A 17,632-nucleotide genomic window follows, 5' to 3' on the forward strand; every position below is an offset into this window, starting at 1 on the left:
CAAATGCTGTCGCTACGAAAGTTACCCTGCAGTGGGGGCGAATATACGAATAATTATAAGGATGATAAAAGAACACATCATCATCATCATCATCATCATCAGTCCATATATATGTTTCCAATGCTGGGACACAGGCCTCCTATGAGGGTTCAGGCCATAATCCACCACGCTGGCCAAGTGCGGGTTGGCAGATGTCACATGTCGTCGAACTTTTGATTCTTGAACATGCCGGTTTCCTCACGATAATTTCCTTTACCTGCAATGGTGTCAATAGAGTACCTATATCAATAAATAAACAACTATATAATTCTCATCGACTCCAGCACATCACTAGCGCAGGGCGCAGCGGAAACGCGTTTATGAGTGCAGGGCGTCTTGCGGATGTTATTCACGCAAGTTTAAGATGTTGAATGTTTTAACCGACTTCAGAAATAGTGACATGACTTATATTATGACCTTTCTGCACCGAAACTCGATTTACCGTTGGTGGATCGTACACTAAAACAAACAACGGACTTTCAGAATCACACGTTCACACTAATATTATAAATGTGAAAGTTTGTTTGTTTGGATGTTTGTCCGTCAGTCACGCTGAAACTACTGAACGGATTTTGATAAAATTTGGTATACAGAGAGGGCATGAGGTGCCTTGGGTGATAGGATATTTTTTATCGCGATTAAATACTCTCTTGAGATAAAACAGGAATCTTGATATCTGCGCGGAGCCGGGATGAGCGTCTAGTTAATTATAAAGTTATTTGAAGACAAAATCGCTCCGTTGCAGCGTGAAGGATAGACAAACAAACACTCCAATAATTTATAATTTTATAGTGTTTAATATTATTATCTTATACCTTTAAACGAGCAATTCTTGTATATGTATATATATATATATATATATATAATTGGAATCTCGGAATCGGCTCCAACGATTTTCATGAAATTTAGTATATGGGGGGTTTCGGGGGCGATCGATCTAGCTAGGAATCTTTTTTAGAAAATGTTATATTCGTGTTTTATCGACTTAAACTTACTTTTTTAACAAATAGGAGGCGTTTGAGTAGTCCCAATTTATTATGACTCTTCCTGACTTATTGTTATAATATTATCTCTGATGTTAGTAAGGATTAGTAAGAAAGACTCGCCGTAAAAAATCTGTTTATGTTTTGTACAAATACATCATCCGTCGCCGTCATCAAAATGTACGATAGAAAAAGGCGCCTATTTTAATCTCATTTCTTATTATATGCTTTATTATATTATTATACAAAATATCCAACATATAATAATATCAATATTATAATTACGAAACATTTTTAAACAATAATTACAAACAAAACATCAAAACATATGCAATATTTTGACAAAAATAACGAAATGTCCACACGATCCATTTACATGCATTACCTACACCGTCTAGACAATTTATAATCTGTGTACCATTAAAATGACAAGTGGCTATGCGTCATACGTAGTTAAAGCAATTTACAAGAAACGATCGCGTGACCCCCACCCCCTCCCCTACGGGAAAACCCCTGTCTGCATTCCCACCCTGTTACTAGGTCTCGATGAAATTATTCAATTTACGTAGATTAATTTGATGAATTAGTGAGGAGTTAATTAAAGGATAAAAATTTAGATCAATTCGTCTATTTTTCATCCCCCTAAATTATAAGAGTAAGGCAGAACAGAGTTTGCCGGGTGCAGCTAGTATAATATAAAAAAGCATTTATCGTCAAGTCATTATACATTTGAATCACAGATAACATAATACTTGATTTTAATATAAAATTAGAAATAAAAGTGCCAGTTTATTTCTTGTTTAATTGTCAATCTTTGTTTCTGTTTGTGCCGTTTCAACTTTGAAACGGTAAGACTAATTTTGCTGGATATTCACTGGTGGAAAATTCTAGTAATATAACCAGAACCATAGACACAGATTATTTATTATATTACGATATAGTCTACCTAGTTTGATTCTTAGTTACTATTTATACAAATGTAACTAAAATTTAAAAATCTCTGACCTTGTTTTTACTTTCGGCCATCTTGATTTGAAATTTTACATATTAGACTCGTCTTTTATTTGATACCCATTAACCCATATCTAGTATTATGTTATCTGTGTCCAAATTGAGGATGTCGTGAAAAACTAATTAATTCGATATATTATACCGGCCGCCATATTTGATTGATTTTCATCAAACCCAGCCCCAGCCCATTGCTTATTTAATTTCTGTTAATGTTGATTCTCTGCAATGAGATATAGGTAATCAAATTAACAATTTTCCTTGTGTAAATTACAGATAAAAAAACTATGTAATATCAAAAAATACTGGTTCGTATTACAGTATAGTATTATACTATCGTTAAATTCGCACTATTTTATATCGGCCCTGTGGCGCAACGGATAACGCGTCTGACTACGGATCAGAAGATTCCAGGTTCGAATCCTGGCAGGGTCGTGACACGTTTTTATATTTTTCAAGAAAAACTTCATTTTTTATTTTTTTTTAAAGAAAAACTTCATTCTATCTTATTTACAATAAAATTACGCAACATACCGAAATATGCTGAGGTATTTTTATCTTTTTGGTTGTCTAATAATTTTCTAATTTTAACAACATAATATCAATATATAATGTTAGATTAAATTTTTTAACACGCTTTTAATAGCTTCACGTGTATGTTTGTTTGTAACCGACTCATTCATTCGACTCGATTTTGACCTACTTTAAACAGACAGATTTAATTTAATCTTTGTACAATTATCAAGGAATGATGAATATAAAATAATTGATTTAGTTTAACCTAATATATTAGGACCGCCAGAACTAAATAAATTCCTTACGTATACTTAATATGAATAATAATGTGAAGAAAATATAAATAATAATTGAAACATAAGTTGATACTAACATTTGAATGTCTTTTTACTTTTATTTGAACTACATATTTTCTATATAAAATGTCAGTTCAATGTCAGTCTAGTGTCATGATGTATGTTCCCAATGAACTCTTCACCAACTCAACCGATATTGAAGAAATTTGGCATTTTATGTGTAATTTGGTCCAACTTAAGATATAGGATAATTTTTATTTCGATTAATTATCCCAATGATTTATAATCTTAATATTTTTAATTATAACTCAGCAACAGCAACGCGTGGCCGGGTATGCTAGTATTTTATAATATTTTTATAACTTAACCCCGCTGGAAATCGCATGTCTTTTCACGTTGAGGTTTTAATATGTTTAGATATCATCATCATCATCAGCCCATATATGTTCTTACTGCTGGGACACAGGCCTCCTATGAGGGTTCAGGTCATAATCCACCGGCTGGCCAGGTGCGGCTTGGCAGATGTCACATGTCTTCGAACTTTTGATTCTCGGACATGTCGGTTTCCTCACGATGTATTCCTTCACCGTTTTAAGCAGTAGTGATGTTATCCACATGTGCAGATAAATTGAAAAGTCAATTTAATTCCTGCACGCTCGCCCGGTCTCGAACCCCGACTTATCGATTTGGAAGTCCAAGGTTCTCACCACTGAGCCACCACCTCTATATTATGTATAGATAAATTATAGAGAATTAAAAACAACACAATAGGGGCGAGTGTAGTTAATACGTTGAGTATTAGGTTCACAAATCTGCCATAAAGCAGAATTAAGGGTTAATCCTTGACGCTCTATTTAACTTGGATATAGCGGGGTTTTCCAATGACAAATCCCACACGCACCTTCTGTGTATTTCCAGCTAGCTTATTTATATATTAATTAGGTAATTATTTCCCAATTGGGGAGTTTGCTGGTATTAAAAGGTTGATAGAATAATATATAAGCAATTATTTTAATATGTTATATGCATTTTTTACGATATTAAGTAATAATAAAATAAAACATTTACATCGGTTAAAATATGAAACAGAATTTAATACTTTACTAGCATGAGTGTGCTTTCTCAGTGTATAAATATACTAGCTTTTGTACGCTACTTCGCACGCGTTAAATTCGGAGTAATAGATGTTATTATACATATAAAATTCCTCTTGAATCACTCTATTAAAAAAACCCAATCAAAATCCGTTACGTAGCTTTAAAGATTTAAGCATACAAAGGGACATAAGGACAGAGAAAGCGACTTTGTTTTATACTATGTAGTGATAAGCTACGTTTTAGCCTTCTAATAATATTGACGCGAAAGTTTGTAAGTATGGATGTTTGTTACTCTTTTACACGTTACGCATCAAATATGTATAAAATTAAGTACAGATGTGGATTATAGTCTGGATTAGCACATAGGTTACTTTTTACCCGGGTACCACGTGAGTGACGCCGCGGGTCAAAATTTACAGCTAGTACTTTCGGACACACATTTTATAAGCAGTTTGTTTTTATTATATATGCCTATAGCAATATCCAACGGTAAAAGAATTTTTGAAATCGGTCGAGCAGTTTCTGAGATTAGCACGTTCAAACGCACAAACTCAAACCTTCACATGTTTCGTGACGAAGACTTCATAAGCAATTTTGAAGGATGTGACACTATCGAATAATTTCAAACTATTTACTACTAGACGCCCCTCTCGGCTCCGCCCGGATATCAAGATCCCTCTCTTATCCCAAGGGAACATTTAATCGGAATAAAAAGTAACCCATCACCCAAGTCAACACACCCTGTCTGTATACCACATTTCATCGAAATCAGTACTTTCAGCGTGATTAACGAACAGACATCCAAACAAACTTTCTCATTTATATTAGTATGAAGTTATAGTGTGATAAAATAGTTTATAACAGTTTAACCCGATCTGCCGAACGCTACGTAATGTCATTGTTATCACACAATGCTGATATTTTTCTCGCCACGTGTGGGGTGACTACCTGGATCTGTTAAATGGCGTTTGGATATCTTAGAGATCCGTATTATATTCAAAATTTTACTATTTTCGTACTCTAACTGAGCAAAGGCGAGTCGTATGACTTTTCCCACATACACACTAACACAAAACCCGTTTTTTTATGTTTATTTATTTATTTATTTATTCTTTATTGCACACTTTCACACTTACAAAATATAAAAAAAAGAAATAAAATTTTACAAAAACTAGTATGCAAAGGGCCTTATGGCTAATAACCATCTCTACCAGGCAACCGTTTGTTCGTATGTTTTTGTTTGCATTTTATAAATTCATCGTATTTTTTTTATACACTTATAATGTTATATGTATAATGTTAATGTTATATAGAAGAACGGAACCTTCTGACTTTATTTATTGCTTACTAGAAATTTTCCAATCACAAATTAGCAGAGTTACTTTCGCATTTATAAAATTAGTAGGGATAGTAGGGATAGGATTTATAGCCACACTGTTGATGCAATATCGCTGTCGTACTTAATACTTACCTAGCCTCAACTAAAGTGACCCGAAATTTACTAGTTTTTGACGTGACAACGTCTTAAATTAGGTTGCGGCTCGGAGGCACTTATGAAAAAGGTAACGTTACGATGAGTCACCGAACTATGATCGGTCCGCCGCGCGCGCAGCACTAGAGAATTAGGCGCATTGAATCGGCGCGTGATTGTGTCTCTCTCTCTGTCTTTTTAGTAAACAAAATATATTTTCTATAGTTAAAATTTGTGCAATTCTTATTTTCACTCAATTCCTTGTTCCTATTGTGCAATTTAATAATATTCATATCAATAAATATTCTACCGAGAAAAAGACGTTGTCACGTAAAATCTTCGCCCGTAAAACCGACTTTACAGGCAACCATTTTTTTTGTTACACCACTGACTTATGTTTTTCCAGCGTTACATACATACGCTGTTTCTGTGTATGTCCATTTGGTCGGTACACCAAACAGCCCAAAGCGCTGGACGGGTTATTATATACCAGGTATCGTTGTCATCAAACTTACGGTAATGACAAATTATATTCTACCATTTAACATAATGACGTACAAAAATTGAAAAAAAAAGGGCAAAATTTTCTTTCTTAACCAAGCAATAAAGATATCAAATGAAAGACCGTTAAAAGACCATTACAATAAAACTAAAAAGTCATCAATGGGTTATTTTGCTTTCATAATAATACTACTTATTTTGCGGAACCCAAAGTGGTCGAAAACTCACACTTGGCCGGATTTTTTACTTATAAACGTGCCTTAGTCGCAACGATTCAGATTAAGAGTAATAAAAACTAATATATAAATGGTCCCTTTATAAATTAAAGATTTTTAAATCCTGTTTCTATCAAAGAATCTTTATTCCATACCGACTATTGATTGAAATGCTTCGCCCGCCTCGTCAAAAGAAAAGAATAACAGTCCCGAGGTTTTCTATACCCCCATAGTACCCCTTTTTATGTTCCAAAACTATCCTATGCCCTTTTTGGGTCTCAAGCTATATCTGTGGTAAATTTTATCCAAATCTGTTCGATGGTTTAAGACTGAAAAAGAAATAGACAGTTGATATATAAATAATAATTATCGATTGTAACACTGGCAGATTAATTAATGAAATTCTTTGACATTTACGGGGAATCGTTGGCAAATTTCATATAGTATGAAATCATTATATTCAGTAACTTGAAAAACCACACACCACTCAACAAAATAGTTTATTTATTTCGTTAAGTACGTATATAATCTAAATAAATTTAACTCGATTTTCATGAAATTTTTAAGAATGTTCACGTGGGCTGAGAATAAGTCGTTTTCAACTTTATAACCGACTTTAAAAAGGGGCGTTCTCAAATAGACTGTATATTATTGTGTTTGTTAACTTATACCTTTTTAATGTCGGAATCGTTTATGATGAATCTTTTTTTATTCGAAAGCTTGTGTGTGGAAACGGTGCCTTCCCATTTAAATTCTGTTAGAAGTAAGTAGTTTCTAGTTCTGATAATTTAAACGCGGTTTAATATTTTGTTATAAGTAAATAAAAATATTGTAACCCTCAGTATGTTTTAACTTTTACAAGACAACGTTTACCGAGTTTTCTAAACAGTTTATATTGAAATATAGAAAATATGTTTTGATACTGTTAGTTTGTCTTAATCTAATATGTAAAGAGTAGATTTAGATAAAACATAACAATATTTTCTTGTGGAAATATGAATAGCATAAATTTATTAACCAAATTTTATATATTGAAAATATTTTACGCCTCAGTCAAAAACGTTATCGTAAATCATTGATGTAAATAATTAACATAATTATATTTTAAAATTTTAAACCATAAGAAACAGAACAAACAGCAATCTAATTATAACTTTTCAAAGTCAAGTCCAATACTATGAAAGCTACGAAACAAAACACGTACAAGGCAACAAACGTTATAGATCCACGCTAAACCTACCTTGAAGGAACTTATAACAAATCACAACTGTCTACACACCATGAAACCCGTTTCAGACACTTCACATACACTGCTCAACACTAAACAATAAACAACACTACATAATCTGCGTATTTTTTATCTATAATTAGTTATAATCTATGTCATTTTTTGTCTACAGCGTTAGAATATGTTTCGAATTTCGGATTTAAAAAATGGAACGCGAAAAGCCCTCGAGGTTGGACAGCTGACTGGCAGGAGGTGAGACTAGGACGGATTTGCGCATGCGTATTGTTTGTTTGGTATAGGGATGACAACCCTCCGAATTTGGAAATGTTAATGAAATTTATTGTATTGTCTGTCGGTTGCGAAATGGGAATTGCTACATGCCATAGTGGGTCCAATTTAATTTAAAAATATGTATATTAAATGAAACTTCGAAAAGTTTTCCTTGTTTTAAATTAATGGAAAGTTCCTATATATATGTTATGTGAAAAAAACTTTGCTCGTTCTTTCCCTTTGCCTTTGAAAATAAAGTTAATCTCAGAAAACAAGTTTATCACAATTTTTTTCTTTTCAAATGCTTACAAAAAAATTTACAACATTAGTACCTTTTGATACGCAATTTTGTTTATGTTTTGTGAAGACTCATTTCATGAATCTACTTAGTTTAATGTTCAATCCCGTCAAGCTTATTACAGAAGTATGAAATAAAATTAATGTATTAAAACAGACTTAAAATTAAATTTTCCGACAGCCCTATATAATTATAATCCTGAATGCATTAGATAAGCGATTAAAATAATTTTTATATCTCTACTCACTATCACAAATATTTAAATAATTTTATAATTTTGAAATGTACAAAATTCCGATTGAAGCACATTACAACATTTGTTTGTGATAAGTAATTAAAACGCATGTTATTTTCTCAAATTGAAAGCATTTTGAAGACTTTCTAGAATAAGTCCTAAATAAAGTACGCATTTCTTTAATAATTTCTGTATTTCTCTTTTTATATTTTCAGCACACTCATAAAATTGTCGTTATGAAAAAAATATTTTTCATAAAAACTCTTTGCTCTGAATCTCGAATCCTGACAAATTAAAAAAAAATCCATTCGCAGCGCTTACCGCAATGCGGCAGTGTTGAATTTAGTTTAAGTTTTAAAGATTGCACTATTTAATGCCTAACATATTATTTTTATTCAATGAAGTTTTTAAATACCTTAAAGCTTATTATAATAAAATGCTAAACAAAACCAGTAATTCGTCGCAAGTTGCTTTGCTTCAATGTTTTATAATTCTTTCACAGTGCTCTAAGCTTTATCTTTCAAATAAGCGACCTACCTGTAAGAACTAACCGATATACCGAATAGACCGAGGTTTATATTCATTTTATTCTACGGGAGTAACATAAATAAGCAGTGGAATTTTCTACTTATTTTATATTTACAGCTAAACTATCCAAGGCTTTTATAGTTTTCCAAGAAGTGAGTTTATAAATAATAACAATCTTTTAATAAAATTGATCTCTATACATTTTTTTCAATCTACATAATTATTTTTAACAAAAGCTAAACTGCGATGACAACTATAGCAAAATTTGGGACCACAAGGAAAGTACCAGTTTCAAATAAAAAAATAAACGTCGAAAGGTCTGAGGTATCGAACACAAAAAGCAACAAAATTAACAATCTCCTCCTTTTTTTACGTCGATTGATAAGAAAGTCAGAGAAACCACTTTTAACTCACGATCGTTTAAATGAATTCTTTCTAATATTGTTTTTAGATTTATCTCCGCCAAGATTACCAAAAAAAAACACAAAATTGTTATATATTCATTATATGATTATAAATATATATGCTTTTAAAGACGCCTGTATAAAAATACCAGCAGACTTAAAATACATCGTGATTCACTTATCGGCCTAGCATTTTAATAATTACATTATCTCTCATGGGAATACTTATAAATTCGCTACTTAACGGAAAATAAAAATTCTACACGTGTTTTAACTGTCTATTAAGCCACTTAGAAAAGTAAATGCTGGAGACAATTGTCGAGGAAATATATTCGAATTATTCTATTTTTCCCTTGAAGGTAGAATTTATCAAAATGCTTTCTTTGCGAATGTCTACGTCATAACATCTATCTGCATACCAAATTTCAGTCCGATCCTTCTAGTGACTTGGGCTGTGCGTTGTTAGACTATGTCAGTCATTCACCTTTGACTTAAATAACGTAAGACATTATATGAAAATTTTTAAAGTATCAACAGTTATTTCAAAGAAACATCAAAGAAGAATATACCGCGTAATAAGCTAAATTGCGTTTAAATTTCAGAACATTCAGATCCGTAACGCGTTAGGACTACATTAATAAAAATGCAATAATTTTGCTCTTCAAAATAAATATATACAATAAATTTGATGAGATTTTATTACGTTTTTATACGGTCATGGGATATTCTAATGTATATAATAATCTGTCGCTAGAAGTCTACATTACAACTTCTATTAAAGCCACTTAAGATATGTATTTACTAGGTTAAATAACAGATGTTAAGGCCTGACATTCAATCAAAAGTCACGAGTTCGAGTCTAGATGTGAGTGCATTTTTTTTTCATCATAAATGATTTTTTTATTTGTCTGTGGTGTTCATTGACTACATTTATTGGCGACGGTAACCACCGTGATGCACTGGTTTTTCCTACATGGTGTTTAATTTATTATTAAGTATGGGTTAGCAGATTTTTTGATGATTAACGTAACATTAACATCTAGGTTATAAAAATAAAGTCTAGGTTTACTTTAGGTCTGAAAATCGGCTTGTCAATGGCTTCTCAACCTTGGAAAGAATTAAAGTAATTACGTAATTAATAGGATAAAATATTGTATCTTAAGAGATTGTACATAAATTTTCAATGAACTTAGAGTAAGGGAGAAATATTATATTGCACAAAGTCTATTGACATTTCTTTTTGTATAAACATATGACAATGATGCGCAAATATGTAAAGGTTGCTTTTAAATTGTTTTTAATATATTAGTCCATTTGCGAATATATCAAATTCAGGGCCAAATTTTCGTATCCCCAAATATAACTCCAATATATTCTCCATGCATACATTAATTTACAAATGAGTACAAGTGAAGCAATCGCGTGTAAAGTCGAGTTAGCTTACAATGGGACTTTCATAGGAACACACACGACCGATGACACGCTACGTTTCCGGTCCTGTGCTGACAATAGCGCGGGCTGTCACTGTCAGCAAATAATCGTGTGGAACCGCCAGTTTTGTTTTTTTTTTATTTTTATCAACCAATAATACAAGAGCAAATACAGTAGTAAAAAACCCTTGGACTATCTGAGTCAAGTAAGGCATACATTTTATAAATAATTATAGCATAACATGTGGATATACTCAGCTTGAAATCTTATTTTAAGTGAAGTATGTTATATAAGTTGGGATATAAAAAATAGGATTTATCAGTGTAGAAGCTGAAATGACCATTAAATAAACAGAAATTATTTTACCTATTCCCAAAAAAATCATTGCCATAGAAAGGAACTTTAAGCAACTACTAAATTAATAAAGACGAGCTGAGCGAGAGCAATTATTGATACAAATGACGTTATATATTTTTGAACACTGAAAATTTATATTATTCTGCAAGGAAATTTACCCAAAAGGACACTAAACAACAACAATACTTATTGTGTCACAGTTCGTGAGATGACGTCATGTTGTGTCGTGACGTCACGATGTGGGTACAGGCGTGTGCTAAAAATAGCATAGGGTACCCCTTTTGAACTGGCATCATTTTCTTGGCCATTTTGGTCAATATCATTGTAATGTGGTGTAGTCACGAGTGTAAAAAATTATATGAACTTGGCTTTAGGTTTAGTCAGATTTACATTATTTGTTACAAATCAAAGTGAATTCCCGTGTCCCCTACTGGGGTATGGGGCAGATGATATACATCTGTTTCACTGATCGATTTTTTTATGGACAAGTAGGTGATCAGCCTTCTATGTCATGCCAGACCGAGACATTTTTTTTTTTCTTGTGCGTCCCCACCGGGAATCGAACCCAGGACCTCTCGGTTCTACGTTCACGCGTTAACCACAGTACCAAGGAGGCGGTCGTTACAAATATGTTATATACCAAAACATATAATCTTTCAAAATAAATTCAAATGAAAACAATTAAATATACAAGCGACGCAAAAGAAAAGAATACTTGAATTATTGTCAAAAAATCAAAAGTTGACAACAAATGTGAGATCTGTCTACTCGCACTTGGCCAGCGTGGTGAATTGAGGTCTATGAACCCTCAAAAGAAGACCGAGTCTATGTAGTGGGAACATAGTAGCCTTAATAATAAACCTCCACTAATCTATGTTCAGTTAGTCACATTAAAATTCCAGTGATCGGATTAGCAAATATAGCACTTTTGTTTTCTATAAGTAAAATGTATTTATCAAATGACAGGCGCTATATTCTCTTAGAGTTAAACCTATTTTAAGTTGAATCGCATTAGGTACTAGCATAGTATTATATTGCGGAATAGTTATTGTCTAAACTGATATCTGTCCCACAATCCTACAAATTAAAAAAAAGCGTATCATCCCCTAACGACCATTTTCTATCACGATTCATAAATTATGTATATAAAAAGAGCTTTATGCTCTTTTACCGCTGTTTGTATCATCTATTCAAACCACATGCGAACTATTCCGAAAACCCGACTGCATTCAGCCGACATTTCGCTGACGCGTCCGCTGTGACCCATTTTATCCGGGAAAAACTGTTGAGAGACTGAAAGCTATGGATAATTGCGAAGTGTGGTATTTTGAACTGTAAATAAGTAGTTAAGTGGATTTGCTTACTTTTTTAACTTTTATTTACTCTTTTAACTTTTATTACTTTAAAGTTTTATACAGTATTATGGTATGTGTGAAAAAACGTAAAATTATAAAAACCGTTACATTAGAATCTAACTCACGTTATTTTTTGTTATGTCATAGCGGGCTACTGAGCTGGTGGTTCGCCTGATGGTAAGCGATCACCAGCGTCTATTAACATTCGCAGAGGTAGTGCCTTTGCGAATGTGCTGCCCGCTTTTAAGGGGTACAGGAAAAGGAAAGGATTGACGACTGGAAAGAAGGAATGGACTGGGACGGGTGAAAAGGAAATAGGCAATTGGATAATGGAAACTGTCGACAAATTGTGTTCCGCATTATACCGCTTACAATAACACGTATTATTTTTATTAAATAACAACAAAGTTTTACAAAACTTACACTCTCATAAATTCTTTAACATATTGTATATTCAAAAGCAAGCTTGCGTTTTCGTTTGACATTTCACTTTCAGTGCGCACTCGCAATGACACCTCCATTCCTGTTATGGTCGACACATCTGCGCTAAATTGTCTCAATAAAGTTTTTTACGAAACGCTCTTAGCCCTGAGCGGCCATTGTTGACTCATTAACGGAAAGAGCGCGAATTAATTAAAAGTTATGGCCCGTAATGAACGATTGTACATCGCGATCGATATCTGTAAGAATGCCGCGAAATTTAAGCTGTGGTCACATTTGGGGTTTATAAACTTGACAATTAAAAAAAAGCGTCAAAAAGAGATCTCAAAGTAAACATACAAAAATATTTCAGATTTCAAATCGTTCAAAAGCGAAAAATAAATTAATATAATTACTATAAGCGCTACGCATTCTTTTTTAAAGTTGGTGCCAGCCAAGTCTAATGATAGTAGATCTGACGATTAAATTATGGAATAATTATAGAATAAATAAATATTAAATTATAGAAATTATATTAAACTAGCTGCACCCGGCAAACGCTGTTCTGCCTTACTCTAATTATTTAGAGGTATGAAAAATAGATGTTAGCCGATTCTCAAACATACCTGATATGCACACAAAATTTCATAAGAATCAGTCAAGCCGTTTCGGAGGAGTATGGCAACGAAAACTGTGACACGAGAATTTTATATATTAGACTAGCTGCGCCCCGCGGTTTCACCCGCGTAAGTCCGTATCCCGTAGGAATATCGGGATAAAAAATAGATGTTGGCCGATTCTCAGACCTACCCAATATGCTTACCAAATTTCAGAGGAATCGGTCCAGCCGTTTCGGAGGAGTTTGGCAACGAAAACTGTGACACGAGAATTTTATATATTAAGAAGATATTACTTATAAAGAAGTAAAATTTTGTGAGTGGGAGATGGGGTGTCTTCAGGAATGACGTAAAATTCATTCAACCCCTTGTACGTGTATCTGTGTGTATGTGGTATCTGAATGTATCACGTGCGAACAGTTCGAAATTCTATGCTATGCTTTGCTCTGGAAGGAAGAAATGTAATGGGAAAGGTGAGGAAAAGGAAACGGGCGTCCGGCTCCCCCACTAACCATACGAAGCACAGTTCGAGCTGGCCCAATTCATTCGAAGCGCAACTCTACTCCCATATTCAATATTATGAAATACTAGCTGTTTCACCCGCGTCCGTACCCCGTAGGAATGTCGGGATAAAGTTGCCTATATGTTATTCCACTTGTTCAGTACGTACAAAATTTCATTGCAATCGGTTCAGTAGATTTTGCGTGAAAGAGCACAAACTTTCTTCACAAACTTACAAACTTTCACATTTATAATATTAGTAGGATGGATTTTATATACTTATAACTCTGTTTAATATATAATCAATATATAAATAGTTTCTCAGAAAATGTGGCCATACCACAAACAATTACAGTTCATGCATTAACGATGCTATCACCAACGCGTATAAATAGCAGTGTTTACAGCTCAAAAAATCTCTGAATATTTATATGGAGAATTTAATTAGTAAATCACTTACAAATAATGGTGATGGATGTATTGTTTGCGATTTAGGTGTGGCATTTTTAACAGTTAATTGAAATAATAAGGGCGTTTATGCAATTATATGACGTGTTTAAAAATATCATGGATTCTTTGTTTATATTGGATTATGGAAAGTTGGTTATTTCATTAGCTTATTGCATGTATTGACTAGCTTTTGCCCGCGGTTCCGCACACGTTAAATCAGAGTCGTTTAATAGATGTTATTATACATATAAACTTACATCTTGAATCGCTCTATCTATAAAGGAAATCCCATCAAAATGCGTTATGCAGTTTTAAAGACCTTAGCATATAGAGGACACAGGAAGGACAGACGCGTGAAGCGACTTTCCTATATACTACTAGCTGCGCCCCGCGGTTTCACCCGCGTAAGTCCGTATCCCGTAGGAATATCGGGATAAAAAATAGATGTTGGCCGATTCTCAGACCTACCCAATATGCTTACCAAATTTCAGAGGAATCGGTCAAGCCGTTTCGGAGGAGTATGGCAACGAAAACTGTGACACGAGAATTTTATATATATAAAGAAGATGTAGTTAAGATGATTATTTTAGTATCAGGTTAGTATTTTCTTGTGTTTGGTTTTAAGCGAGTATTATACATTTAGAAATTAAAAACTTTTGATATTATATGTCTTGAAGGTCATAACTTCAAGACATATAACATCTCAGTCTCCCCGTGACCACGCTCGCTGTAAAGTGTTCGAAACGTCGGGTTAATAATATAATGAATAAATCGCGTTTAAAATCCGTTGAAAAGTTTTTAATTTCTAAATATTAGTATCAGGTTAGTGATGAGTATCACAAATGTTAAGAAAGTCATAAAATTTTTTAACAAAGTACAGTCATCTTTAATCTTTATAGCTTAAATTGAAGATGGGAAAGGAAATAAAATATACCATAGACAATATATTATTTTATTCATGTAATAAACACAGAATGCGCGTTGTCACCGACTTCAGTCTGAATATTCCAATCAAAGGATCGGTTCCAACCGTTTCGTAGGCTGCTGTAATATTTAATATCTTTTATTTACATAGTATAGAAGATATTATAATAACTAGTAACATAATACATTAGTACATATTTAACATCCTTAAATCGAAAAGTAGAGAGTTAAAGACCAGACGAGCGTGCGTTAAATAAATTGATTTTTAAATTTCTCACTACTCCTCAATACATTAATTCCCACAAACACACACTACTCATACAATCTACACTACTTCAAAACTTAGATTTTAAGTAGTTTAATTAATGAATATATAAATTACTTAGAATAAAATGTAAATTGTAAATTGTTAAATATCATAAATTTATATTAAATTATAGAATTTAAATTTCATATGTATGTAGTAGCAATTATATTTTATTGGGTCTTAAATTTGAACTTTTAGGGAACTGATTGAGGTGGATTATGGCCTGAATCATCATAATAGTGACCCGTGTCGCTAAAGTGGGAACATATATGCGTTCAATATGAATATTGAAATATAATTCAGAGAATAAAAGGAAGAAAAAAATTTCACTAGCGAAAGGAAAAAGAAATAAACCCATATAGAACAACGGCGTGAAATAGGAAAAACTTAACGGATAAGTTCCCATATCCTTCACCCTGCCTTTTCCTTTCCCTTATTCACCGCTGTCATACCCTTATCCCCTCTCCTTTTAAAATTCCACTATCGAAACTCCACAATCGGCATATGCCACTTTTGCATTTATAAAATGAAATATGGATCGATAGATGAAAAATTATTACAAAACAAATTTGCCATTGTACTAAACAATAATTTTTATCTCTATAAAAATATATGTGTTAACAAATTATTTGAGCATAATTTAATGCATGAAAGACTAAAAAGTTATTTATTATAAACATATAATACAGAATCATATATTATTAAACCATTTTACATAACTGTTTCTGGCCCATTCAATTAAACTAGGTAATTACAAATTATACCAACAATATGGGAAATAAATAAATAAAACAACTATGTATTACCATATATATTTTATTAAATAAACATTTACTTACATAATATATAATATCAACATATTCATTATATTGGTTATTACAATTAAACGGATTTAAAACATGATTTATTCTTACAACTGAAGAGATTAGGAAAATATATTTGACGGAAATAAATCGAGTTATGAATCAGTCATTAAATGCTGAATAACAATAAACACAATATATAATCATAGACAATATAATAATATATCTAATTTATATAATAACAATGCCCTTTTTAAATATATTTTTATAACACGATTTCAATATAATATGGCAAAAAAAACAGTACACACTTATCTGAATACATCGTTTTAGTAATTAATGAATCTCTTTACAGTTATCACAAACTATCATATATTTTTTATGATTAAGTCAAACAAAGAGAAAATAATATAAAAATATATATATGAATATCAAGCATAAAAGTATAATTTGTGACGAAAACCAAGACACGGATGTGTTTTAATAAAAACGACACAAGGTAATTATTTTTATTCATTATTAGCTGACCCGGCGAACTTCGGAACGCAGTAGAAAAACGTTTAGGCCTTTTTCCTTAACTTTTAAATCCTTCTTGGACTACGCATCAAAACCGGAATTACCAAAATCGGCTCAGACGTTCTCGATAACGAGTCTAACGAACAGCAATTGATTATTATTTACAAATAGAATAATAAAATAGATAAACAGATACTTTTACTTTTTCTAACAATTGGTCAATGATGAATAATTCGTCTAGGCTTTTTATCAAATCGACCCATTCAAATTTTTATACATAAATTCTCGATTTGTAATATTTCTAACATCAATACAAAGACAAAGCTACATCAAGTCATTTACAAAACAACCATCTATACAACCATTTTTGTTATAACAATTGAAATTCTCCAATCATTTACAATTACCTTTGGTCGATTAAAGTCTTTCAGTAAATAAAACTAAATTAAATACCACATAAGCCTACAAACTATAATGAATACACACAAAAACAGAAATTATGTTGCGTTCTCCCTCCCACACTGTTACATCTCACTCGCACTTATGGCAATGAAAATATGACTTGCCTTTCTATTGTGCCAGGTGTCCTTTATCCTCTCTACCCACTACCTTAACTCACACATTCAAAATTTACCTATCCCCACCACATAGGCAATAGCCTTGTTTCTATCAAGCCAAATTTACTCTTTACTAATACCTCTTCAATAAATCAAACAATTCATATTTCAACAATCAATCAATCAACCAACTAACTTAACTAAATAAGACCGTTTTTAAAACCACTATGTTCCTATAAATCTATTTTACGGAAGTGGGTCGATGGGTCAAGGGGTCCATGGGGGATGTTCGTAATACACGACGT

At 32.5% G+C, this 17,632-nt stretch overlaps 2 protein-coding genes and 1 non-coding gene across 3 annotated transcripts in view; 1 reads left to right on the forward strand and 2 right to left on the reverse strand.

Moving 5' to 3' along the window:
- The window catches only part of LOC119835829 (GAS2-like protein pickled eggs), a 120,269-nt gene extending 112,692 nt beyond the window's left edge, over positions 1-7,577 (reverse strand). Inside the window, exon 1 of the mRNA XM_038360865.1 lies at positions 7,367-7,577. The gene's annotated coding sequence lies outside the window, so the exon portion shown is untranslated. The remainder of the gene's footprint in view (positions 1-7,366) is intronic.
- On the forward strand, positions 2,393-2,465 carry Trnar-acg. The gene has a single exon. It is a non-coding gene; the product is annotated as a tRNA-Arg (tRNA).
- Positions 7,578-15,645: 8,068 nt separating the features above from the next.
- LOC119835286 (required for meiotic nuclear division protein 1 homolog) overlaps positions 15,646-17,632 on the reverse strand; it is a 7,250-nt gene continuing 5,263 nt past the window's right edge. Inside the window, exon 8 of the mRNA XM_038360022.1 lies at positions 15,646-15,703. Coding sequence (XP_038215950.1) covers positions 15,646-15,703 — 58 coding nt within the window. The remainder of the gene's footprint in view (positions 15,704-17,632) is intronic.

Source organism: Zerene cesonia, chromosome 2, assembly GCF_012273895.1.
Source record: "Zerene cesonia ecotype Mississippi chromosome 2, Zerene_cesonia_1.1, whole genome shotgun sequence".
In the NCBI taxonomy this organism is placed as follows: domain Eukaryota; kingdom Metazoa; phylum Arthropoda; class Insecta; order Lepidoptera; family Pieridae; genus Zerene; species Zerene cesonia.